General features: G+C 45.6%; 1 protein-coding gene across 1 annotated transcript in view; it reads right to left on the reverse strand.

Annotated features, from left to right (window-relative positions):
- LOC144821250 (EF-hand calcium-binding domain-containing protein 6-like) overlaps positions 1 to 27,434 on the reverse strand; it is a 403,952-nt gene that overhangs the window by 102,025 nt on the left and 274,493 nt on the right. The window contains exon 12 of the mRNA XM_078678029.1: positions 8,815 to 8,925. Coding sequence (XP_078534155.1) covers positions 8,815 to 8,925 — 111 coding nt within the window. The remainder of the gene's footprint in view (positions 1 to 8,814; positions 8,926 to 27,434) is intronic.

Genomic DNA, 27,434 nt, shown 5'->3' on the forward strand with positions numbered 1-27,434 from the left:
AAATGACGCCACTGCTTTTTATTCTTTTTGGGCAGTGTCAAAAGCTTTTTTGTTAGTTCTGTAGCCATACTGCACACCATCCGCGATGACTATAAACCATTGGCAAAGCCAATAGGTCTCAAAGGCGAGGTCTATTGTTGTTGCCAATGTTTGTTCCTCCTGCAAATACCCAGTGCTCTGCCAGCACCGCAATAGCCCTGTGGTATCTCCTTCCAGTCTGCCTTCTTCCCCAGAACCTCCTACCTCTATTTCTGTGCCACAGAATCACCAGGCCCAGCCACTTGCTCTGCAGGACCAGTCTAGTCCTCTGGTCACCTTCCATCACCAACGCCTTTGCTATTGGTCAGCAAGATGACATCAGCAGCACAAGGGGCAGAGGAGATGAGTGGAAGCAGGCGCAAGAAGATATTAGTTCAGGAAGGTGGCCTGGGCCAAAGGTTTACACCAAGGGTGGCTGCACTGTATCTGTTCTTAGTGTGTGAGGGTAACTTGTGCTGCTGCTATCTGTGTATTACCTGTTGTGTGTGTGTGGAAGTAGAGCCAGCATTGTCTATGATATCCCATTCAGCCTGTGCATTTAAAGAAGCTTGCACTGCTACTGCTACTACACTTGTTCGGTGAGTCTGGTGGAAGCGTTTCTGCTGCTGCATGTGTTGTGCCTGCACTGTGCACATATGTGTGTTTGTAACAGAGAGATATGGAGGGCAATAGAAATCTGGACTGCTACCACCCATGATGTGCTTGTTCGGTATGTGTGCACATGTTTGTGTAAAGCTTCTTCTGCTGCTGTATGAGCTATACACCATGTTAGATCTGGGGGTCTCTAGTTGGCAATGGTTATCACCTTTGTCCAAATAGGGACGTTTACTTCTAAGTCAGGATAAGGGGATTACACTCCTTAATAACCCCTGCTCACCCCCTTGGTAGCTTGGCACGAGCAGACAGGCTTATCTCAGAGGCAGTGTGTTAAGCATTTGTGAATATACACAGTAATACAGTGATAACACTACAGATGGACACAACACAGGTTTTATAAAAATAAGTATTCTTTATATAGACTTAAATACAAGACCACAAATGACAAAAATCCACAATACTACACTTAAGATTATTTAAAAGATGATTAAAGTCTCTTAGATTAAGTTGCTGTTAAATGCGACAAAATTCTCAACAAAGTACCTGGATGCGTAACGCAAAGTGAACAAAAGGCTCGCAAAATTGGAGATGTGTCGGTTCCGTGACCCGGGGGAACGGTTGCGTCCTTCCTCAATGCTTGCGCAGAGTAGGAGACTCGTCGTGAGCCTTACCGGTGCGGAGGTAATGCGAAGATTCTCGGCCTGCGGGCCTGTTGCGGTGCGCAAGATGGCGCCTTGATGCGATGCGATGATCCGGTTGCGATGCGAGAAGATGGTGCCCTTGATGCAGCGATGCGATGATGATGCGATGACGCCCTGGCAGCCTTGCGACGACTCTGTACTTTGGAGCCACGACAGGCCCTGCGACACGCTTCTCCGGTGATGCGATGGCGACTCTCTCGATGGCGTAACACTTCTCCGGCGATGCGACAGCAGGCAGCTTCGATGAACACACGCTTCTAGGGAGATGCGACGAAGGCTCGGTTCTCCGAAGTTGCGATGATTTCAGCTGCGGCGGCGACACGCTTCTTCTCGATGCGTAGTGCTTCCAGCTCCCAGCGGCACGCAAGTGTCTGGAGTCAGAATTCCCAGCAAGGAAATTCAGGAGGGAGCTGGAGGTGAAGTATTTTGTCTCAGAGACTTCAGGAGGAGGCAAGCACAGTTCAAGCCCTTGGAGAATATTCTGTAGATGAAAGTCCTTACAAAGTTCCTTCTCCTTTCCCTTGGCAATGAAGCAACCACTGCAGTCCAACCCAGCAAACAGCACACTGGCAGAGAGGCAGTCCAAACTCCTGCAGCTTCCTTGGTTCTTCTCCTTGGCAGAAAGGTTTCTTGTTCCAGAAGTGATCTAATTTCTTGGGATCAGGGTCCCAATATTTATACCCCAAAATCCTTTGTTCTCTGAAGGCTCTGAAGGCAGAGAGGCCTCTGCCTAGTCCAAACCAGTTCCTGAGCACTTTGTTTACATGACTCTCTTCTTTCTTTCACTGTGCAGGGCAGAGACATCAGCCGCCCCCCAGGAGGTGGAGCCAGCACAGAGGAGGGAAGATACAACTCTGGAGCACTCTGTTGACATGATTCCTTCTCTCCTTTCACAGTGCAGGGCAGAGACATCAGACAAGCCACCGGGGATGGAGCCAGCATTGTAGAGGGAAGGCCCAGCCCTATTCAGGTCCCAGGTGCACTCCTCCCTCCCATCTGGATGTAAATCTCTCTATTCACCTCTGGGATGTCCCAGCCTGTCTCCTGGAATTCCCCAGCCCTGTCACTCACAAACCCAGACAAGGAATACACAACCCAGCAGAGGCAGGTTCAAATGGTTAGGCAAGCAAAGACATGCTTTCTAACAGTGGTATTTGCAAACACAGAATATTAAAATAACCTTTACTAAAAGATGTATTTTATTATTCTGAGTTCAGGCATACTAAATTCTAATTTCTACCATGTTCCCTGAGTCAGTTAGGATTATAAGAATGTAATAATCTAACTGCCCATTCTGGCCTATGAGAACAGGTAGCCTTCAATAGGGAAAAACAAAAAGAAAAGGGCTGTAATTCACTATTAGAACATGCTACACACACCATAGCATGTCCTACCTTATACTTACAATGCACCCTGCACTTGGGCCTATCATAGGGGTGTCTAATATGAAGCAAAGGGAAGGTTTAGGGACTGGCAAGTGGGTTCACTTGGCCAAGTAGACATGGCAGTGCTAGACTGCACACAGACCTTGCAATGGCAGGCCTGAGACTCATTTTACAAGCTGCTTCTGTGGGTGGCACAACCAGTGCTGCAAGCCCACCAGCAGCATTTGACTTAAAAGCCCTGGGCACACATGGTGCACTGTACTAGGGGCTGACAGATAAATCAAATAACCCAATCATGGAATCCAATCAGTATATCAATTTAACATAGGGAGCACTTGCACTGTGGCACTGATTAGCAGTGGCACAGTGCCCGAAGCATAAATCCAGCAAACATATATCAAAACAGAGGAGGCAATCCGTCAAAAATGGAAGGGAGACTCACGCTAATGATGCCAGGTCTAACACACCACAATTGTTTTAAGGAACATTGCACTGCTGCTGCCCTTACTGCACCCGTTCTGTCATTATGTTTGTGAAGGAATTGTGCATTGCTGCCGAATGTGCTTTGAATGTATTAGAGAAGATGCACTACTGCTCGCTGTATTGTAGCTTTAAGACATGCTTTGGTGAAACTTGAGAAAACATTTTTACCAAAGCGAAAGCATTTGGCAATCTGAATGCTTGTACTCTTTTAAAGATTGGTGGCAGAACAATGTAAAATAAAAAAAAATAGGCTTAAGCAAAGTCAATAGGTTTTGCCTATGCGAGATCTATTGGCTTTGTTAATGTTTGTTTAAATACTGTGCAGCAGCACGAGCTGCTGTGCAACATGGCTTTCAGTATAAGAAAACACAAGGACCTGGCCAGCACTGACCACGCCCTAGCATTTTTCTAGTATTTAAAGCCATGTTGTACAGCAACCTGTGCTGCTGTGCAATATCTCAAAATTGCCCTGAGGGGTCAAGCAACACGAGGGGAGAGGACAGGGGTGGAAAGAAACGGACAGCGGAGGGGATGAAAAAACAATAGAGAGCAGGGGGAGAGCGGGTGGGTTTAACACAATGGAGAGGGTGACGGGGAGGTCGCAATACAAAACAGAGCGGAGAACAGAGGGTGAGAGAAATATGAAACATTACGGAGAGTGGGAGAGTGCAGGGGACGAGTGAAAAAAAATGAGAGCCGGAGGAGGCCAGGGGTGACTAAAACAGAACAGAGGGGGAAAAGATGCAAAAGAACGGAGAGAGGGAGTGGTTGAAAAAGAACCAAGAGTGAGTGGAGGGCAGGGGTTAAGGAGAGGGACTGCAAACACATATCAAATAAAAAAGAGCACCAGCAATAAAAGCGGTGGATGAAGACTTCAAACAGAATCATGGACCCTTCCCAGTCAGGGTTCCGCAGCAACCACAGCACCGAGACCGCCCTCATCGCCACCACCGACGACATCAGGACCCTGCTAGACAACAGGGAGACTGCAGCACTCATCCCCCTAGACCTCTCCGCCGCCTTTGACACCGTCTTCCACCGCACACTACGTGCACGACTCCACGCCACAGGGATCCGAGACAAGGCTCTGGAATGGACCACCTCCTTCCTCTCCGGCAGAACCCAGAGCGTCCGCCTCCCCCCGTTCCGTTCCGAAGCCTCCGAGATCATCTGCAGCGTACCCCAAGGATCCTCCCTCAGCCCGACACTGTTCAACATTTACATGGCCCCGCTTGCACACGTCGCCCGACAGCACGACCTCAACATAATCTCCTACACCGACGACACTCAACTGATCGTCTCCCTCACCAAGGACCCCATCACCGCCAAAGCCAACCTCCATGAAGGAATGAAGGCCGTCGCCGACTGGATGAAGATCAGCCGTCTGAAGCTGAACTCGGACAAGACAGAGGTCCTCATCCTCGGCTCCAACCCATCAGCCTGGGACGACTCCTGGTGGCCAACAGCACTGGGGGCAGCCCCGACCCCCACCAACCAGGCATGCAACCTGGGAATCATCCTCGACTCAATGCTCTCAATGACCAAGCAAGTCAACTCCCTCTCCTCCTCCTGCTTCATCACCCTCCGCATGCTCAAGCTTGCCACCCGGAAGCACCACCAGCTGATCCGCGCCGCCAAGAAAACAGCATTCAAGGACCGGTTGGACAACAACGCACACAACTGCAAGGAGCTCTTCAACATCGTGAAAGAGCTCTCCAACCCCAGCGCAGGAAACAACGACATCACCCCATCGCAAGACCTCTGCAACTCCCTCGCTTCATACTTCCACAACAAGATCTCGGACATACACAACAGCTTCAACAACCAACCAACGCACACCATGACCGAACAACCACCCCCCACCACCACCCTCCACGCCTGGACCTCGATCAGCACCGAAGACACCATACGCACAATGAACTCCATCCACTCCGGATCACCGACCGACCCCTGCCCTCACCACGTCTTCAACAAGGCCGACGCTGTCATCGCACCCCACCTGCGGGACATCATCAACACCTCCTTCGACACCGCCACCTTCCCTGAGAGCTGGAAACACGCCGAACTCAGCGCTCTCCTCAAGAAACCAACAGCGGACCCCACTGAACTCAAGAACTACCGCCCCATCTCGCTCCTCCCGTTTCCAGCCAAAGTCATCGAGAAGACCGTCAACAAGCAGATGGCCGCCTTCCTCGAGACGAACGGATCCCTCGACCCCTCACAGTCAGGCTTCCGAGCCAATCACAGCACCGAGACCGCCCTCATCGCCGCCACCGATGACATCCGAGCCCTGATGGACAATGGAGAAACAGCGGCCCTCATCCTCCTAGACCTCTCCGCGGCATTCGACACTGTCTGCCACCGCACCCTAGTACAGCGCCTCAGCAACGTCGGAATCCAGGACAAGGCGCTGGAATGGATCATCTCCTTCCTCGACGGAAGAACACAGAGAGTCCGCCTACCACCATTCAAGTCAGAAGCCTCCGAAGTCATCTGCGGCGTCCCCCAAGGGTCATCTCTGAGCCCCACCCTCTTCAACGTCTACATGAGCCCCCTCGCAGCCATCGTACGCAAACACAACCTCAGCATAATCTCCTACGCCGACGACACCCAGCTGATCCTCTCCCTGACCAACGACCCCGCCTCCGCCAGAGCCAACCTGCACGAAGGGATGAAAGAGGTAGCCGAGTGGATGACGACCAGCCGCCTGAAACTGAACTCTGACAAGACGGAGGTCCTCATCCTGGGCTCTTCACCCTCCGCCTGGGACGACTCCTGGTGGCCTCCCGCCCTGGGCACCGCACCCAAACCGACAGACCATGCACGCAACCTGGGCTTCATCCTGGACTCCTCCCTATCCATGACCAGACAAGTCAACAACGTCTCCTCGGCTTGCTTCAACATCCTACGCATGCTACGGAAGATCTTCTGGTGGATCCCCACCGAGACCAGGAGGACCGTCACCCAGGCCCTCGTCACCAGCCGACTGGACTACGGCAACGCCCTCTACGCCGGTACCACCGCCAAGCTCCAGAAGAGACTCCAGCGGATCCAGAACGCCTCAGCCAGACTCATCCTCGACATCCCACGAACCAGCCACATCACCGGACATCTGAGAGACCTCCACTGGCTCCCCGTCAACAAAAGAATCACCTTCCGCCTCCTCACCCACGCACACAAAGCCCTACACGACCAGGGTCCGAGCTACCTCAACAGCCGAATCAACTTCTACGCGCCCAACCGCCACCTCCGATCAGCCAACCACGCCCTCGCCGCCGTCCCCCGCATCCGAAGAGCGACTACGGGAGGAAGGTCCTTCTCCTACCTGGCCGCCAAGACCTGGAACTCCCTCCCGACCGACCTGCGCCTGACCCAAGACCACCTCGCCTTCAGGAAGAAGCTGAATACCTGGCTGTTCGAGCAGTAGCGGCACCCCCCCCCCAGCGCCTTGAGACCCTACGGGTAGTTAGCGCGCCATATAAGTGTCACTGATTGATTGATGATGCTTCGCAAGATCTACAGATGGATCCCGACAGATACAAGAAAGACAGTCACCCAGGTCCTCGTCAGCAGCAGACTCGACTACGGAAACGCCCTCTACGCGGGAGCCCCGACCAAGCTCATCAATCGACTACAACGCATCCAAAACGCCTCGGCACGACTGATCCTCGGTGTACCAAGACACGGCCACATCACCCCCCACCTGAGAAACCTGCACTGGCTCCCTGTCAACAAGAGGATATCCTTCAAGCTCCTCATCCATGCACACAAGGCACTCCACAAGACCGGCCCAGCCTACCTCAACAGACGGCTCTCCTTCTACACCCCCAACCACCAGCTACGCTCCGCCGACCTCTCACTCGCCACCGTCCCGCGCATCCCAAGAACAACCACCGGCGGGAGATCCTTCTCCCACCTCGCCGCCAAGACATGGAACACCCTCCCACTGAGCCTACGACAGACACAAGACCTGCTGACCTTCAGGAGGACACTAAAGACCTAGCTGTTCGATCAGTAGCGCCCCCCCCCCTACATTCCCCCCAGCACCTTGAGACCCTCACGGGTATGTAGTGTGCTTAACAAATGACTGATTGATTGATTGAAACTGAACAGGTACTTGGTCCATGCTCCACAGAAAACACAAACACTCAAGGGAAGACGAAGAGAAACAGGAGACCACACACAATAACCAACAGATAGGAAAGAAATCAGAGAGACAAGCAAGCTAATACATGGTAAGGAGTGAGGGATCTGTAAGCCCCTTTTAAGGTTTTTGTTTTTATTTTTACAAGAGATTTTGCAAGCACAGTGCTAGCGCTGTGAAGGTGAAACCTAAAAAGGGAGGATTTGAATGTGTTATTCTAAACCAAGATTATAATACTGGGCTGCACAAAAAAAAATGTGCCAAATTAAAATACTTACAAAGTCTTTGTATACGAGACATATGTTCTGATACCCTACTGCGTATTTTAAGAGACAATTGATAGCCTACAGCTCATTATACTTGGAAAATATCCCCATACCTGCGTAGTCTATGTTTTGTACAGAATTATAGACTCATTTGGATTGTGGAGGGAACTGAAAACCCTCCAATTTCTGAAAGAAACTCTAAATGCAGAGTATCCCCCCCCTCCCCGTCTGAATTTGCTTCACAATAGTATCTTTATGTTGGAGTTGGTTCAGTCTGTGAATTATATTTCATATTTATCATGTCCTCTCAGTAGCATAGCCAGTGTGCCCTGGGCCCCAGTGCAAGGATGGAAATAATCCCCCGGATGCTGTTTGAATGATAAAAGACAGCAATAATGAGGGGTCAGTGGGCCCTTCAGGCCTCTGGGCCGCGGTGCACTGCACCTGCTGCACCAAGGGAAGCTACACCTCTGTTTCTTCCAGCAATTTAAGGATTTCCCGTTCCCTACATATTTGACAAGTCCAATTGTGGGAGTTACAGGTGTGCTTGGTCTGTACCTCTGTGTAATGTGCCCCTAAATGCACAGTGCCATGCATCAGCCTTTTGTGTACTGCCTGTGTCAGGGTGCCCTCTGTGCACTATGCTGATGCTCCTGCATGTAATTGCGAGTACTGCTAGCAAACAACCTCAACTGGTGGCGTAAGCAAGCTGCAAGGCCTTCTAGTAGCGGCCTTTTAAAACCCAAGGTATAGTTTTGCATCCACATTCCCCTAGGATTCATTATTGTTTATGATTGTGTGCCTAACTATCGAGCCAGATTTAAAGTGTGTTGGTAACTGACATGTTTTACTTTTTAAAGAAAACTCTAAATATGAAGAAAAATCCACCTGCTGAATTTCCTCCATGACAGGTGTATTATGATACAGGACATTCAGCAAGTGGAATTCACTCCATCCTTAAAGTTTATTCCAGAAATTGTCGGATTTTCATTACTCACCGGTCTTAATCGGTCCAATATTATCGCCAGACTGAGGCTTGGACCGCATATGGAATAAAAGGATATTTTTCATGTGCATTCAATGAGACCTAAGACATCTTCTTCAACAGGTACATATATATAGATACATGTATACATCTTAATTACACTTTAAAACCACATGTTACACTTAGTGCAAATGAAAAGAACAAAAGTGCCTACCGGGAGTCGAACATGGCCATGAACTGAGGGTATCTGACATTTCCATCTTCATCAAGCGGGATCCTGTCAAGCAGCAGCTCAAACTCTTCCTCGGTAATCTCCAAGCCAAACCTGAAACAAACAGGCCGCAGCCGTCAATCACAGAGTTCACGTTCGGGTCAGCGGTACCCACAATGCCCCAGGCATATGGCTGCCATTAACTCTTTGTCGCCGCCCTGCTCCTGTAGATCAAGAGCGCCTGGTGAATATCAGAGGTTAATCAGGGTTTGGATGGCTGCGGGTTTGCCAAAGAAAGACATTCTAGCACAGAATCGCGGCCCTGTGCTGGGGTGGGTCACAGAAACCGAGATGCCGGCACTGGGGCCCGCCAGCGATTGTCCTCAATCAAAAGTTATTCATTACACTAAAAACACTGTAGCGCTTAAACAAGTTAACTCCCAGGGGTATTTCAACAAGGCCGTTGGACGTGAAAAGAAACGTAGAAAAACGTTGCCTTCCAAGGCCCCCCCTAAAATCTGACTTAATTCTCCTGCATAGAATCTCAGAGGACTTTTAGCATACGTGCATTTGAATACAAGGCGGTGTTTATTCATCAGTTGTACTGAGTGGTTCATCTGTCAAGCCCAACAATAACATAATCCTGCAAATGCTGACATAAATCAGAATGACTTTGGAAATACTAACGAGCGAGGCACCATTCTCTTCCCCCCCCACCCCCATGCATGCGAAGCAGTTGACTTCTGTGAGGCCTGCGTGGTGGTGTGGTGGGGAGATGCATTTTACGGATGGTACATGGAACATTTGTCTGATTCAGTTTTCTTATAAAAAGGACTTTAGGGTCCTTCTAGTCTGTCCTTCCTCATGCAACAGCACAGTCTCCATGCTGTGTGCAGTTCTGCCTTTTCTCTAGTACTGTGATCATGTGTCTTGCTCAGGACTGTTTACATTCTGTTACTGACTTTGCCCCAACCACTCTCTTAGCAAATGGTGCCAAGCCAGCATCCCTAACCCTCGTCTGAGGAAGAGCTTCACGCTGATGTTCTTGGCAAATCTTATTTCATGGCCGCTTCTTCAAAACTCAGCCCTGCGCTGTGATATTCCTCCCGCCCCCTCCTTCATTTGTCACTACGGTGTGTTAAATCCTCCATGATGGACCCTCTTCTCTTCTTGACTACATGGGCCTATATCCTTTCGTCTCTGCTATTGACACTGCGACCCTGTTCATAACCATTGTCATGGAGTGCTTTGGAGGTGGCTGGGGCCTCCTCCCCCCACAACTTGGGCCCGCTTCCTGTCAAACAGGCTACAAAAGGCTGCACACCTGAGGACAGGAGTCTCAGTAATACAGAAAAGCAATATATGTGCTTTCAGAGGCTTGACACCTAGAGAAAGATTTCACGAATAAAGTTCAGTTATCCATTTCCTTCATTTTTGCAACTCCTTGATCTAAGTAGATTCCACAGAAATTCCAGCCCCAAGTAGTGGTGTGTGAAATTCATATAATTGACTTTCGCCTAAATACGAAAATTTCAGGAAAATTACGCAAAATTACGTGTAAATACTCTGAAAGCAAATATGTCAATTAGTGCTTTACTCTAGAGTGAAATGCATCCCTGCGTCCTTTTTTGACACACGGACACATTACACGCAAAAAAATGAGCACAAAAATCACAATTTCTTTGAAATCAGCAACTATGGAATAGTACACTAAAGAAACAAGGCAGCGGACCATACCAAACCGCACCTTTAATGTGTTCCAGTGTAAGTAGGTTTCAACAATTCAGTTTCTATCTGTGTGCACTCACTACAGGCATCTGCTGCCAAGATGCAGCCTTTAGGTCAAAGACATATAGGGCCCGATGTAGGTAGCCCTTTACCGATCGGAATCGGCCGAAAATACCGATTTTCGGCCGTTTCCGATCGGTAAAGGGCCATGGAGATGTAGGGGCACATTTTCGGTAATTTTACCGATTCGTTATCATTACCGAATAGGTAAATTTACCGAGTCGGTAATATTTACCGATTCGGTAATGATAACGATTCGGTAAAATTACCGAAAATGTGATGTAGGTAGCCTATGTTCCGGCTGCACATGGCTTACAGAATCGGTATTTTACCATGGAATACAAATCCATGGTAAAAAACCGATTCCTGTGTACATGCACATCTGTGCATGTACACATGTGCCATGTGACAGACAGACGTGCCCTTAGGGCATGTCTGTGTGCCACATTGCACACATGGCCGTTTTGGGGGTGCTAGAGGGTGTCAAAGTGACACCCCCTGCACCCTTGTGAATTCCTTAAATACCGATTGGGTAAATACCGAATCGGTAATGCCTAATCATTCCTATGGGCTTCAAAGCCCATAGGAAAGAATGGGCATTACCGATTCGGTATTTACCCAATCGGTAATTAATGAATTGTTAAGGATTCGGTAACGAATCCAGATGTTGGGACCTACATCCCATTTACCGATTTTAAAATACCGAATCGGTAAGATTCGGTATTTCAAAATCGGTAAATGGGATTTACCTACATCGGGCCCATAGTATCCAAACTAGAGGTGCACCGCAATCAATTTTAACGTGAAGAAAGTCCCAATTTTAAGTTCAAAGCATTGTTAATTCTTCATTTTTATTTTCTTTCTTAAGTGTATCAAACGTTACAGTGAAGACATCCAATATGTTTCGTCCATAACAATAGACTTCTTCAGGGCACATTAGTTCCAATGATCACAACCTTCCAAAGATGGTTTATCCTTCAATCCCCGCTCTCAGCAGTATAGAATATGGCATACGGGCGATTTGAGCAAATCTACCCCGTATTTGTACTCAATTCTAATGTTTTGCTTCATAGGAGGTGAAAGGAACCCGTTCATGCGGCTTTCGACACCAATCAGAGTGTCATCTCGGGGCATTTCGACCCATACCACTCATGTAGTAAACTTTGCATGGTGGTCCACAGATGCTGAGTGATAGACCCTTTCTGCAGGACTGGACAAAACAATACATTAGAAGTGGGTACCAAATAAGGGTGGATTAGCTCAAATTGCCCGTATACCATATTATATACTGCTGAGAGTAGGGATTGAAGGATAACCGTAATTGGAAGTTTGTGATCATTGGACCAAATGTGTCCTGAAGAAGTCTATAGTTATGGACGAAATGAGTTGGCTGTCAGCAGCCACTCTGGATGTTCAGATTGTTCCTGAGGCCCTGCACTATAATTTTACAGTGAATGGTGGCCTATTTACCTGACATGATGTAATGGCACACTTTTGGGACATTCACAATTACACCAGAATAATTTAAATTTCACCCAGGGCTAGTTCTAAGGCAAATTAGTTATTTGTTTTGGGAGTATAGTTTCTACAGAGGGTCTATACTGCAACGTTCAGTAACGACTTTAAAGGGAGATGGAAACAGAGGAGGAAACTCGGATTTCCATATATTACCCTTCTTCTACCATCTCTTGCCGGAGTAATTCTGGTTTGTTGTGAGGGTATCATGAAAGGTTTTCTTCTAGGCATTGGCAAGTATAGAAGAGCAACTGGCACCAAAGGTCCAGCTATTTGTGTTGGGTTGTAAGATGCCAAACTCTTCTAGCCCAGGGCAGTTGGGTACTATGAAATTAAAGGCATGACATAAAAGGGTTCAGGTTCTGTTGCAGGGCAAGCGTTTTAACTGGTAGAATGTGACTGCTCATTTCCGCAGTGCACCAGTTATCAATGGGACCTTTAGTGCACAGCCACAGGCACAGCCTCTCAAAGGTTGTCATGTACAAAAGAGGGACAAAGACCGAATAAAGAGAGTCACCATTTTATGCAACCTTCACAAAGTACCCCATAGCGGCCATTTCACATTGCCCATCCATACAACACATGGCAGCATTATACAAACACACACAGAGGCACTAACAGAGAAACACACCCACACTCTCTTTCTCTCTCAAACATGTGCACAGTACTTATGTAGAGGGGTAAGAACTCCATTTATGAGGGTAAGGGGAGGATTCACGGTAGGGCCAAGTAGGCTGCTTCCCTACCAGAGATGAAGGTGCAAAGGCCTGTGCTTCTGACCCCAGAATCAGGTCCCACCCTCACACCCACTGCCAGCCACCTCATAATCCACGGACACTGAGAAAACAGGCACTGCCAAAGTCAATGGGCCTGGCAGTTTTTAAAAGTCAAAATACATGTTAATTGATTGGAGAATTTGTGTGTGTGGCGGGTGATTAGGTGAATATGGGAGTGAGCCAACATTTGTAGGGATGAGTAAGTGCACTGATGGATGAATGAATAAGTGACTGACATAGCAGACTAGGTGAGTGCATGCGTGAATGAATAATGAGTGAAGAATGGATGAGAGGCTAGATAAAAGAGTGAGTGAGAGCTTGAATGCATACAGACTGGTTAAAGCAATCCTACAGGCTAAGGCTTCAGATAGCAACAATGCATATGATTCCCCCATTTAAAACTTTCAGTAAAACAATACATACAATGTTCTACTGAGCCAGGTTAAGTGGAAAGTCACCACAAACTCTAAAATGTCAACCAGACACTGACAATTCATTAATCCAACAAAAACAGTGTACTCCCTAGTCACTGATACCCTGACTCTCTCTGTAAGTGAACATGAGGCCAGATATTTCTCAGCACCTGGGTCACTTTCCTTTACCAGAAAGCAGTGATATCAAAGCATTTACTCTTTCAGCAGATAATAATAGCTCTTAAATGTACTGGTGTCTTTGGCGAATTGAGAAGTGACACAAGCCTTTCAAATATGCCTCCAAATACAATGTTGCTGCTGCTTTCTGTGTGAGCACAGTCTGCAGGGCAGCTTTCCATGATATGGCTTATCTCTGTGTGAAAGACGTTTGCAGCGCTGCTGGCCTGGCTATGCCTGTTCTGAATGGGAAGCTAGCAGGGCCGGCTTTAGGGTGGTGCGACCGGTGCAGTTCACTGGCGTAACGAAACTTGAGGGGACCCCCTGCAATGTACGTGGAGGGGCTCCCTCGGACTCATTAAGGAGTTGTCCGGGCAGAGTACTGTGCTGAGGGTGCCCCTGGGACTTGCCCCCCCGCGCCACAGGGGGTGCGGGAGACTGCGTTACACCACTGGTACAGCTGCACCTGGCTCTGACTTTGGGTGGGGGCGCTATGTCTGAAAATGTTGGTTCAAAAGCACGTGAACATTCTTGTGCATCCAGTACTTTTCAGGCAACAATAGAAATAGCAAGATATCACGGTGATTAATGTTCATACTGGTGAGAGATAGAAATTTTGTCTTGTGGCAGTTTTGGCTCATTATAAAATAGCACAGATGGTTAATGTGCCTGCTGCAAACAACCTGTACCATGCAGATCACGGAACTGAATGTGAGTGAACTGTGAGTAGCGCTAGAAAAAAATTAAATGTTTGTCAGAGAGGGACTGTGTAAAGAAGAGGTGCACTGCTGGAGAGTGATAGTGAGAGAATTCATAAAGAAGAAGGTCATGGTGGCAATAAAAACAATAAAAAAAAAAAAAAGAAGAAGGTCATGGTGGGGCGCCAAAAAAAGACTGTGGCACCTGGCGCGACCAGCGCTAAAACCGGTCCTGGAAGCTAGCTTGACTGTTGCACATGTTTAACCTGCTCTGTGCGAGGAGAACTCGCGACCACTGTAAACCTGGTATATGCTCACACGATCTTACCTTCATTAATAAGAGCAGTAGAGCACTGAAAAGTAGACTGACACTAAAACGATATTGTCATTGAAAATGAAAGCCAGGTTCTCCTGTGACCCAGAGGTGACTAGATTCCTATTCATCTGTATGCCTAGCAAGTAATGAAGGGACAGTCGGAGCTGGCATGCTTACCTATCAACTGTTGACTACTTAATGAGGATGAAGTCAGAGAGCGATCCCATAAATGTCAATGGGAAAGAGCAATTTTTGAGTGTGATGTAAGTGTGAAAAGATGATCAACCCATTGAAACAATGGAAGCATTTTAATTCGTCCTGAAGGAGAATGTGACTTAAAATAGGGTGACATCTGCCACAGCCACAAAAGGCGACAGCCACAAAAGTAAAAATAGGCTATACCATGCAAAGCCATAGCGTTGATGAAGACAGCAATATAACGTAAAGCTGCCTGGGTTTCCTTGGCAGCAAAAAATTAAATATGTTGCTCTGTCTTTGATAAAGGGTTGTCGGGGCATAAAGTGAGCATACCCACAAAATGAAAACACAATGTATGCCACACTAATGTATGAAGCATTCACTTTAAACTCTATAAGAGCTGCTATATTTTATTTTGTTGTTAATGTGGGCGATCCTAACCTGATCAGAAAATCACAGTGATTGGAGGTGGAGTTCACCAGACATGGGCAAACGATCATTTTAGCTTCAGTAAGGTTGCAGGAAAGTTAAACGCAGCAGAAGAGTTAACTTTTGTTTGTAGCACTCAAGATTGGAGAGCAGGGTGCCTGTAACGTTGTGAGTGACAATAAAAGATCCTGGTGAAAACCAAAGGCACTGCTATCCATCAGGTATCTGATGCATCCCAAGACAGCTGTCAGTAAAATGAATTGTAGACACATATACATTTATGTAAATACATTTTCAACATCTGTTGGCCTATCAGGGGAAATAAAATAAGTATCATTAAAACAAATAGTGCTCCAATACATGCTGGTTAATCCTTCCTAAATTATCAAAGGAATAGAACAAAGTCAGAGGGCCTTAAACCCACTTTCTGCAGGAGAATGGCAAAAACTGTACTACAGGGCGATTTATCACTTAATTTAACAATTTGAAACTTAAGACTGTTACATGAGTAGTAACGTAATTAAAATACATGCTTGTTTTTATGACTTATCGAAGGACCTTATTTGCAACTTGCCGCTCGAAATCCTCAAAACCACTTGTGAGGATTGCACACCCATTCAGAAGAGGAGCTTAGGTATAGATGCATCAAAGGAAAAACCGGTCGCAAATGGGCAGGTTCTCCCCTTTGCAACCAGTATTTTGCAATTGGGATGCAAAAATCGCAATTTAAGAAATCGCAATTGCGATTACTTAAATTGCAATTGCATTTAAGGAATCTCAAATTGAGATTTCTTAAAAACAATGCATCAAAGTAAAAAAATTAGCGATTTCGCTATTAGGGGGAGCAAATTACCATGAAGTTGAACTTCATGATAATTTGCATTTTTCAAAGTTCCATTTTACACACACACATGCCCTTGGGGCATGTGTGTGTGCAAGATGTTCTCATATGCAGATTTCAGGGGTGCAACAGGGTGTCCTTTTGACACCCTGGCACCCTTGAAATTGCATTCTCAAATTGCGATTCTCTAATTGAGAATCGCAAATTGAGAATGTCTTCCCATTCATTCCTATGGGCCTCTAGGCCCATAGGAATGAATGGGGAGGTATTCCTTAATTGCGACTCGCAATTTGCGAGTCGCAATTAAGGAATGTTTAGAAATTGCTAGTATTTTTGCGATTTCTATATGCATAGCCTTTTGCTATTCCTTATTAGAGAATCCTTATTTTTCGCTAATAAGGAATCGCAAATGGCATTGTTGATGCATCTATACCTTAGAAGCACAGCGCTACATTGAAAATATGATTCCTGTTTGAATGTCTGACTCCGTCAGTGCTTGCCTGTAACAATCACATTTCTAGACATTTAGGTATTTAAATACTGTTGTAGCAACACACTGTAGCAACACAATCGATACACGTTTACCGTGGGCCAAGCGATTGTGAACCCTAGGCAGAGTAGAAGTGTGCAGAGAGTTGCAAAGTCCACTCCACTCGCAGCCCCACAAGCACAACCAACGCTGATGTAGAAAGACCTTTATATTTGAAAGCAAATACGAGAAAAATTAAAATAAAAAGTGCTACGGCGCCAAAGATGAAAACTAAACCCGTGAGCGAGTGGGACTGAACGAGGGTTTTGGCGCTGTACTGCAAGAGAATCAACATGCTGCCCTATTTCGCCGGCAGTAGCTGCGTTGCTGTGCGATGATATTTTGTGGCTAGTAAAGTCCTTCCAAACAGATTTAAAACAGGGACCTAGGGAAGACCCGCTCTGCTATCTCAGCTACAGAACGCTCTGACCTTTCCTGGCTTCCCAATGCATCTCATCAATCTGTTCATCTATTATTTCCAGAATAAATAGAACCTAAGAATATTTAAAAGATAATTAGAACACTCAATTCAATATTCTGTAGGCAAGCATGTAAGACGTTTCACAATTTCTCTCTCTGAACTCTATATGCATGAATAATGCTTTGGAAACAATATTAACAGTAAATGCTTTAGTTTTCCTTGATTCACTTGCATGACATTGTAAGACGTACCAAGGTGGCTCTTTTCATCTCCTAAGAGGTTGCACATTGGTTTTTTTGGTAGCATGGCATGGGAAACATGACCGAAGAGAAAAATAACAAAATAACTTGAGTGGCATGTCTTGATGCATCGTTGTATATGCACTGGCTGGTTTTAGTTGTGGCATCAGTATATCAATGCCCCCTGCTAAGGAGGGGAAAAAAGACTCTCAGTTGGCGAATGTTTATTCCTTTGAAGCTACCACCAGACGATCAGTGAAATGAGCAACCTTTACTTGTAGCCAAGTGTACCCCAATCCCTTTAAGATGGCCACAAATTTTGCACAAAGAGGCAACTGTGGATATCTGGTTGCACCAGACCCGGACAAGGTCACAAGTTCAAGCTCACCACGATGGAGCACGGGTTGGCTACAGGGATCCAGGTAGACCCACTGAACAAGAGTACCTTAAGTCTTGGTTGCGGAGTGTTGCGAGGTCCTGTGCCAAGGATGTGTCGCACAGCTGAGGCGATGGATCGGTTCCAAGGTGTTGCAGAGCTGCAATGGGAGGTCCTGTGTCAGCGTTGAGGATCCCGTCAATGAGTGCTTGTAATGTGAAGTCTGGCGTCAAGGATGCGTTGCATAGGCAAGGTGATGCTTCGGTTCTGGAGAGCTGTGAGGCTGTGATGCAAAACCCTGTGTTATCCTTTAGGCTAACAAGAGATTTGTGATGCGAGGGCCTGCATTGGTGAAGTTTTGCACAATGGCGGTTCCAATGCGAGCTGCAAGGGCGATGTGGAGTACTTAGGCTGAGAGAATCCTTGCAGCAGAGTCAATACCTCAGTTCTGCTTGGATTTGCCCACGCAAAAGGAGGTGATGCGTCCGTCCAGCTGGATAAACAGATGGGCTGGCAACGCACATTCAGGCCCAATTCCAAGGGTTCATGCCTGTGGTGACACCACTTGGCAGGGTAGGACTGTCAGATGGCAGAGTCTTGGTGCTGGGTTCAAGGTTGTTGGAGCCTTCTGTCCCTGAGGGTCTTGTCAGGAGGCCATCCAACTAGCCCTTGCAGTAACTCTGGGGTCCTGGGCTCAATAGATGCAGTTACAGTCCTTCTCACTCAGGCAAGAGGGCAGCAGACAGTAGGTCAGCATCGCAGGGCAGCAGTCCTTCAGAGCAGCAGTCCAGCAGAGTGGCAGTCCTTTCAGCAGCACGGTCGTCCGTCCTGATACAGTATTTACATGTCCAGAAGTGTAATGAAAGTTGGTGTCTGGGGTTCAATATTTATACACGGGCCTTCCTTTGAAGTGAGAGAAGCTGCTAGAGGTTTCCCTTTGAAGTCCACAGGCTTCCTGCCTTCCCTGTCATGGCTCCAGACTAACTTCAGTGGTTATGCAGCCCTTTGTGTGGAGGCAGGATACAGCCTAATCAAGTATAAGTACGTCTGTGCTCAGTTCCACCCTTCCATCCTGCCTGTGATGAACCATCCAGGCAAACCCAAGCTCTCTGCTATGTGCGGCTGTCAAGAAGGAATACAGAAAGCCCAACTGTCAGCTATATCCAGTCATGTGACCCAGGGACAAACTGCGCACAGTAAATGGCTAAGGCAAGAAAATACCAAATTTCTAAAAGCGCCATTTTCAAAATTGTAATTTACAATTCAACTTCACGTGAGAGAGGATTTTTCATTTCAGTTCCAAAAGCACCAATTGGTGAACTGGTTAACTGCTCCCATTTGGAAATGATCACTTATTAAATGTAATAAGGTAACACCAATATTATCCTGTGGGAGAGTAGGCCTTGCAGTAGTGAAAAATGAATTTAAGATTTTTCTCTAACAGGACATGTGAAACTAAGAAGTGCATGTCCAACTTTTCAATTACACTGCACCCTGCCCTATGGGCTGGCAGGGCTTACCTTAGGCGTGACTCATTTGTATTAAAAAGGAAGGTTTTGGTCTGACAAAAGTTTTGTTTTGTTTGGTCGAAATGGCAATCTAAAACTGTACACACAGGCTGCAATGGAAGGCCTGAGACATGTTTGAAGTGCTACGTAAGTAGGTGGCACAATCAGTGCTGCAGGCCAATTAGTAGAATATAATTTACAGGCCCTGGGTACAAATAGGGCCACTTTACTAGGGACGTAAAAGTAAATTAAATACTTCAGTTGGGTATAAGACAATCCTGCCATGTTTTAAGGAGAGTGCACAAGCACTTTGGCACTTGTTGGTAGTGGTAAAGTGCACAGAGTCCTAAAGTCAGCAAAAAGAAAGTAAATAAAACAGGAGGGTTTGAAGGCAAAATGTTAGTGGAGACCCACACCAAGCATACCACGTTTAATACTTTTTGAATAGTTTTGTTTAAACGCAGCCCATTTTCCTTAAAGGAAATGGGACTATGTTTAAAAAAATTCATTCACAAACGGGAAGATGTTCCCGGGGCATCCCTATGCCTTGACGAATGGGTTACCATCGAAATTGTTGTTACAAACCATTAATACACAGCATTCCGAATTGCAATTTGGAAGAGATACCCTAAACATGTCCCTTTCAAAATTTGAAATCTATTTATTAAGAATTTACTGAATGGCAAAATGGGCATAGTACTTGGTGAAAACGTTTTTTAGCAGTAAAAAACCCTATGGTTTAGCCAAATGCATTATTTTTTTGCCTGCTAAAGGGATTTGTACCTCTGGCTCCTAGTCCTAAAGAGGATAACACAGATGTTCAGTTCATGTAGCTTGCTGATGATGTCTTCTATTTCCAAATTTTGTAAATGATCAGTCACTTGAGATTGAATTGTGTTTAATATGCCTAACTTGTTTCTCAAAAGGTTTCTTATTTTTTTTTCAACTAGATTTTATTGGTTTTCAACTGTATCATCTACAGTCAAAAGCATTGTACATCTATCTTCAAATAAGTAGGTAAAACACACTGACATCATTTCCTGGTGCATTTGTTCAGAACTTACCCCTAACATAACTAGCCCCCCTTCCTCCTTGAGTTGTGCTTAGGTTGATACAGTCTAATCATCAAGCAGTATTGGGTTCCTGTGTGTAGAGCCCCGGTTCTGGCTTAGTACGACGCATGTCGCCACTCTTCTTGGTGTCCTGTCTATCTTCCCTATGCCTCGGCCAGCCTCCCTATGCAGCAATCTGCCTTCCACCCCCACCCATTTCTCTAGCTCCCTCCTCCAGGAAACAATCCTAAGCCTTCCCCGTGCCTTCCAGTATCTCCCTTTTGGCCAGGAAAAAAGCAAAACCCTGAAACTTCCCGGTCATTTTGTTTTTGTCAGTGTGTGGGAACCATCCTAGAAGGAAATGCTCAGGGGTGTGCAGGAGCTCCTTGTCTATGAGATCCTCTATCACTTGTCTAATCTCTTCCCAGAAGGCTTGCAGTGTGGGACAGCTCCAGGACATGTAGATGACATGTGCTGCTCTCTCTCCGCACCTCGGACACACTGCTGTGTCTATGCCGAAGTATCTTCTAATGCGGGGTTAGGTCCGCACTGTGAAATATGTAGAAATTGATCAATTTGAAAGGAGCATTCATAGATACTTTCGGGGTCCGCTCTAGGATTGTATCCCATTCCGCCTCTGGGATCTGTTTACCCAAATCCTCTACCCACTGTAATCGCAAGTGCTCTAGTGGCCTCTGCATGTCCTGTCTCATTGCCTTGTACAGGCAGTAAACGGTCTTGATTCTTCCTGCTGACAGTACTACATATCTACATCCTGCCAGTGCCTGCGGTTCCGCATCCCCTCCGCACCAGTGGTGCCTAATCCTTTTGGTGAGGGCCCGAGTCTAAGGAAGTGACCTCCTGGTAAATCATATGCCACCTGTAGTTCTTCAAATGTGAGTAGCGTGGATTCTTGGTATAAGTTGCCCATCGATTTCAGTCCTGCCTCTTACCAGTCCTCTAACCCTGTCCAATGAACCCCCAGTGGCAACCATCGCAGCATTGTGATCGGTATGTCCGGAGAGTAGGGGATCCTGACCCCCACCCGTCTCAAGTATCTAGCCCAACATCGCACTACTACCCTGGTTTCCATGGTGTCATCGGACACGCTCCTTTGGGCCCTTAGGAGGTTCTGTTCTAAAGTTGTGGCATCCGGTGCAGTTGGGTACTGTTCCTGTTCTGGGTCATGGCCTGCTGTCAGCCATTGAATCAGCCAGTACAGTTGGGCAGCAATATAATAACCCTCAAATACTGGGACCGCTAGCCCTCCCGCCGCTGTTGGACGTTGCAAGGAGGTCAGCGCTGTTAGGGGTGCTACTGGTCGTCTTACGCATAAACAAAAGAGAATCCACAAAATGGGACAGGGTGGACCCTACAATGGAGGGGAGCACCCAGTGTGGTTTAAATACCCCTCACACACCAAAAGGCCCCTTGGTGTCATGCTTCATCATCGGGGTCTTCGCAAACCTCTACGGAATGCGGCGTGCTACGACTCACGGCTACGCAGGAGCACTTTAAGGTGAGCTATGTGTAAACGTGTGTGAGGGTAGGAAAATGTGAGTAAAAGGTGAAGAGAAAGGTTTAAAAAATACCTGGCTCGTGGGCTAACACAAAAATATTTTATTTAAACCCCGGCTGGTATTGTTAAAAAGTGCAAGGGTGGCGGCCTTTACTAGTTAAGGTAAGGCAACCTCACAAGTGCGTCGTCAACATGTTTCGGAGTAAAGAACTCATTCTTCAGGACAAGGATATGCACTAAGTATCCCCACCTTACTCACATGGATGTAGATTTAAAAGTGTGCTCTACAAAAATAAGTCTAGGTGTAATGTACCTATCAAATTGATACAAGTTCGTTGCGCCCAATTGGCGAGAAATAGGAACCTGTGAAGGAACAAAAAGGCAGAATAAACCATATTGTCACAATGGGTGTGGAATCACACTACAGGGTAAAAAAGAACCCAGTGTCGGTCCAGGAACCCTAGAAAAAATGTAAAAGGACGTATAAAAAACACAGACACACACATGGACAGGGACACACATTATTAGTCTCTGAAAAGACATCAGGTATCACACTATGGAATATAAGGCATGCTGTAAGTAAAAGTGTGGCTTACTTATGATCACAAGTTTAATAACCTCATGAGCCCGATGCGTGATATTGGGGGTCAGCTGTCCTGCCTACTGTGGCGACCTAGAGAATGTTTAAGCATTTAGGTAGTTAGATTTGCTGATCTTAGACCCAGATCTAGGTAGGAAGAGACACCCTGTATCAACATTTGAACTCACGGTTACAGCATAGCCTGCTCGACTTCCTCCCCTCAACGTGGCTCCGACGAAGTGTCGGTTCAATGGGAGGTTTAGCGTTTATATATTATCAAGGTAATTGAATAATTGCCCCAAGATTGAAAACGGGAGATGCCCAAACAAGGATATGTATCCATCGTTTTCCCGGTATTGCGCGAGAAAACAGGGCGCGACCAGGATTGAACTGAGCCTGCGTGAAGACATGGACACTACCCGACGGTACATGCATGCGCTTGAGGATGGCCCTCGCACGGCTGAGCCCTGCCTGAGACACTACCGCCGTATGCATGTACCGACGGGTAGTGTCCATGTCTTCACGCAGGCTTGTGAGGTTGCCTTACCTTAACTAGTAAAGGCCGCCACCCTTGCACTTTTTAACAATACCAGCCGGGGTTTAAATAAAATATTTTTGTGTTAGCCCACGAGCCAGGTATTTTTTAAACCTTTCTCTTCACCTTTTACTCACATTTTCCTACCCTCACACACGTTTACACATAGCTCACCTTAAAGTGCTCCTGCGTAGCCGTGAGTCGTAGCACGCCGCATTCCGTAGAGGTTTGCGAAGACCCCGATGATGAAGCATGACACCAAGGGGCCTTTTGGTGTGTGAGGGGTATTTAAACCACACTGGGTGCTCCCCTCCATTGTAGGGTCCACCCTGTCCCATTTTGTGGATTCTCTTTTGTTTATGCATAACGTTAGGAGAGACAGAATCCACTTCTCCTCTCCCTCCCTCCCTTGTTATTTGTACTGGTCGTCTTACTTCATCTAGTGGGATTTAGGTTCTGTTCATGTGTTTAATAAACTGCCAGATCAATTTAATGATAGTATGAAACTTAGGAATATTTAAGTAGGTGATTTTCTATTTTAGGTCAATGTAAATACAGTTTGGAAATTTGCAATTAACAATGCTTGTTTACTTTTAGTCTAGAGTTAAGTCTTAGGGGTTAACAATAAGATTGTGCGCTCATTTTTCGAGAGAGGCTCGCGCTGGCTCCCGAGATTAGAATCCACATGAGGAGAGAGCTCGCACTGCTCTCGTGACTGCGTTTGTTTATAAATAGACCGAAGCCCAACGGGTCGGCGCTTCGTCTCATGTTGCTGCCCTGGCGAGTGCTTCTGCTCCTGTTATGACGGTTGCCTAAAGCCGTTATCTTGTCCTTGACTTCTTGTAAGCCTCCTATTCAGCCTGATTTATTGGTCCCATCTCAAGCCATCACCCTAGCTGTCTGCCCCTGTGTGATTTGTGGCTTCGCTGAAGCCGAGTACCCGAGTCCCTTTCACTGCGCAAGAAGGAAGATCAAGTATCGTTTATCTCCGCTGGAAGGCAGTTCGAGGCTGCGGTCAGCACGGAGAAGCGTGTGCCAAGTACAGTAAGGCAAATTAACTCTTTGTAGGAGAAGCCATAGACCATAACGTTTCTAGAGTCCTTCGAGAAGATAATAGAATCTGAGTACAGCGTTTTTGGGAAAAAGACATTCTATTATTTAAGCGGACAGAAGAAACATGCCTTGGCAAAGGCAAGGAGATTTTCATTTGCTGGCTGAGAGGTTTTTAGCGTTTGAGACTTCTCAATTGGAAAGAGCTTTTTCACCTGTGAAGGAAAAAACAAGCCTGAGCTAAGACAAGGAATTACAGTAAAGGCAATTTAAAACTGTTAAGTAATTTCTTAAAGGTGTAAATTGAATACAGCAACAGACTCTGTTAAGTAGGGTTATTCTTTTAGAGATAACTTCTTGAGTCTAGAGCCTTGCAGTAGTTTAAGGGAGTAGGTTGTTGTTTTACTATCTCCTAACTGCAGATTCCAAACAAGTTGAAGACTTGCTGAAGTCTTCAGGTACAAGTTTGCATGATTTAAACCAGTTCAGTTCACTAAAACTAATTAACAAACTAACCCATTATTTAGGAGAAGCTTTTGCTAATGTGGAATTTTTTCCCCTTGTTTTAAAAAAGGAATAGAGAAAAGACTGAGCAAATTCTGATATCAAATAGAGTGTGAACAAGGGCCACCAAAGACAATGGTCAGTTACTGAAGTTTTAAATATAATTCTGTGTTTAGAAGTTAGGTTTGAGTTTTTAAACAAATGTTATTAAATAACAGAATTGCGTGAAAACCTGTGAAGCGCAACAAGAGAAGTCTACAGCCTGGAACACTTTTTCGAGAAACAACAGCAGCAGACAGTGTTTATTTATATGTTGTTAGTTTCTCTGTCCACTTCCCCTTTCCCTTAGGGAAAAGTTGATTCAGTCAGAGTTGTATTCCTGATTGTGTTAATTGATCCTTGAGGGAGTTGGGAGTTTGCAGCTTCAAGAGGAAACGTCAGAAGTGACTCACAGGACTTCTCAACAGTAGACGAAGCCATACCTTAATCGTTTCCTCTTGAGTTTGTAAACTCACCCTCATGGATGTCTCACAGTTGTCGCAGTTAGTGCAGAAAATGACTGTGGAGATGGAGAATTTACGTTTAGAGAACCTAACGCTTCGTCAGGAGTTGGATGAAACTAGAGCAGGGTTCTCTGTCTGGAGGGATCCTATTAAGGAGAAAAAGCCAGTCTTAGCGCCAACTAGGTTTAGAACTGAGGTTCGACAGTCACATGCTTTAGGTGACCAGACTGAAAGTCAACCAGTTCAAGTCACAGTAGTCACCCCGACACCTGTCCCTTTGGCAAATCCAGAAAGATTTTCCAGAGATAATAGTAGATTTGCTACTTTTCTTAGCCAATGTCAATTGCATTTCATGTGTAAACCTCAGATTTTTTCTTCAGACACAGCTAAGGTAGCTTTTATTATTTCTTATTTGGGTGGGGTGGCTGCAAATTGGGCTATGCCTTTGATAGATAATGATGATCCCTTGCTTCATAATCTGCGAGATTTTAAAATAGCCATGTCCAGTTTATTTGCTAAGCATACCTTTGTTCAGTCTTCAGATAATGAGTTATTGAGTCTTCGGCAAGGGAGCAAGGATCTCATTTCTTACATCACTACTTTCAATAGACTTTTGACTGAAACTCATTGGCCTGAAGAGAAAAGAATTTCTTTGTTTTATAGAGGTCTGAGGGATGATTTGAAAGATTCTCTTGCACACATTGTTGATCAGCCTGGGGATTTTAAGGAATTTCAAGACCTTGTGGTTAAGCTTGATCACCGTTTAGGTGAACGTAAAAACGAGAAAACTAGAAGTGATTTTAGAAGTTCACAAGTTAGAGTTGAGAAAAAAGAGTCAGAAGTTAAGAATATCTTAGTTGAACCTGTTCTTTCAGGAGGGTTTAAAGGACCTTTAACCCCTGAGGCGAAAGAGCGAAGACGTAAGGGTAACTTGTGTTTGTACTGTGGCAAGCCTGGTCATTTTGCTAAGGATTGTACAGTTAAACCTGCTAAAAAGAAGGCCCTAGTGATAGAAACTTTTTCATCTAATCCGTCGGAAAACTAGAATTCTCGAGGAAAGATGAGATCGTTTCTTCGAGTAAATCTTTTTCTAAGATCTCTCAATTTGTCACAAATGTAACTAGGCAAATTCCTAAACATTTTACAATTCGGATGGTTTTTATTTTAACTACTCTTCAAAGACATAGTATTCCTGTACTTTTGGATTCAGGGGCCACTGGGATTTTTTTTTGATATTGAGTTTGCCCATAAATTAAATTTGAAATTTGTTGCCAAGGAGGAACCGGAGTCTGTAAGAGCTGTTGATGGTTCGGTTCTGTCTTCTGGGATGATTCAATTTAATACAGAACCATTAACTTTAGTGGCAGACAATGGGCATACTGAAAAGGTGGCTTTTGATCTTATAGATGCACCTACCTTTGGAGTGATTTTGGGTATCCCTTGGTTAGAATTACATAATCCAAGAATTGATTGGGTTAAAAGAACTGTTACCTTAGAGTCTTCATTTTGTAAGTTGCATTGTTATCAAGAGACCAGAGACCCGGTAATGCCTCTTTTTTGTGCTACTTTGAATCCTGAAATTAATCAGCTTCCAGTTGAGTATAGGGATTTTTCTAGGGTTTTTGATCCTGTTGAAGCAACTAAATTACCACCGCATAGAATTTTTGATTGTAGGATTGACTTAGTACCTGGTGCTATTCTACCTTGCAGTAGGATTTACGCTTTAACGGAACCGGAAAATGATTATCTAAGGAAGTATCTGGATGAACTGTTGGAATTAGGTTTTATCCGTCATTCCACTTCTCCAGTCTCGTCTCCTCTCTTCTTCGTTGCGAAGAAGACAGGTGATTTAAGGGCTTGCATTGATTATAGAGCTGTTAACAAAGCGACAATTAAAAATAGATATCCATTACCTTTGATTCCTGTGCTTCTTAATCAAATTAAGGGTTCCAGTATTTATACCAAACTGGATCTTAGAGGAGCTTATCATTTGATCAGAGTCAAGGAGGGCGATGAGTGGAAGACCGCTTTTCGTACGAAATTTGGTCTTTTTGAATATACTGTTATGCCATTTGGTCTTTGCAATGCTCCAGCGGCCTTTCAATATTTTATCAATGAGGTCTTGCATGATTTGTTGGATGTATGTTGCATAGTTTACATTGATGACATCTTAATTTATTCTAAGAATACTGAAGAACATGTACTGCATGTTCAATCTGTTTTACAGAGGCTGAGAGATCACGCATTATTTGCTAAATTGGAAAAATGTGTTTTTAATGCCTCCAAGGTGGAATTCCTTAGCTATTGCTTGTCTCCTGAGGGGATTCATATGGATCCTAAGAAGGTGGAAGCAATTTTAACCTGGCCAATTCCTGCTTCAATTAAAGATATACAAAGAATTCTTGGATTTGCCAATTTTTACAGGCGATTCATTTCCAAATTTTCTGAAATTGTCACTCCCATTACTCAGCTATTAAAAAAGGGGAAAGCCTTCTCTTGGTCTGAGGAAGCTGATCAAGCTTTTTCTTTGTTAAAAAAGGCTTTTACTTCTGTTCCAATCTTGATTCATCCTGATAAGCCATTTTTTGTGGAAGTTGATGCTTCTCAAACAGCTGTTGGTGGTGTGTTGCTTCAAAAGGATGCAAATACTGGTCAT

This window comes from Lissotriton helveticus, chromosome 2_2 (genome assembly GCF_964261635.1).
Source record: "Lissotriton helveticus chromosome 2_2, aLisHel1.1, whole genome shotgun sequence".
NCBI classification, from domain to species: Eukaryota; Metazoa; Chordata; class Amphibia; order Caudata; family Salamandridae; genus Lissotriton; species Lissotriton helveticus.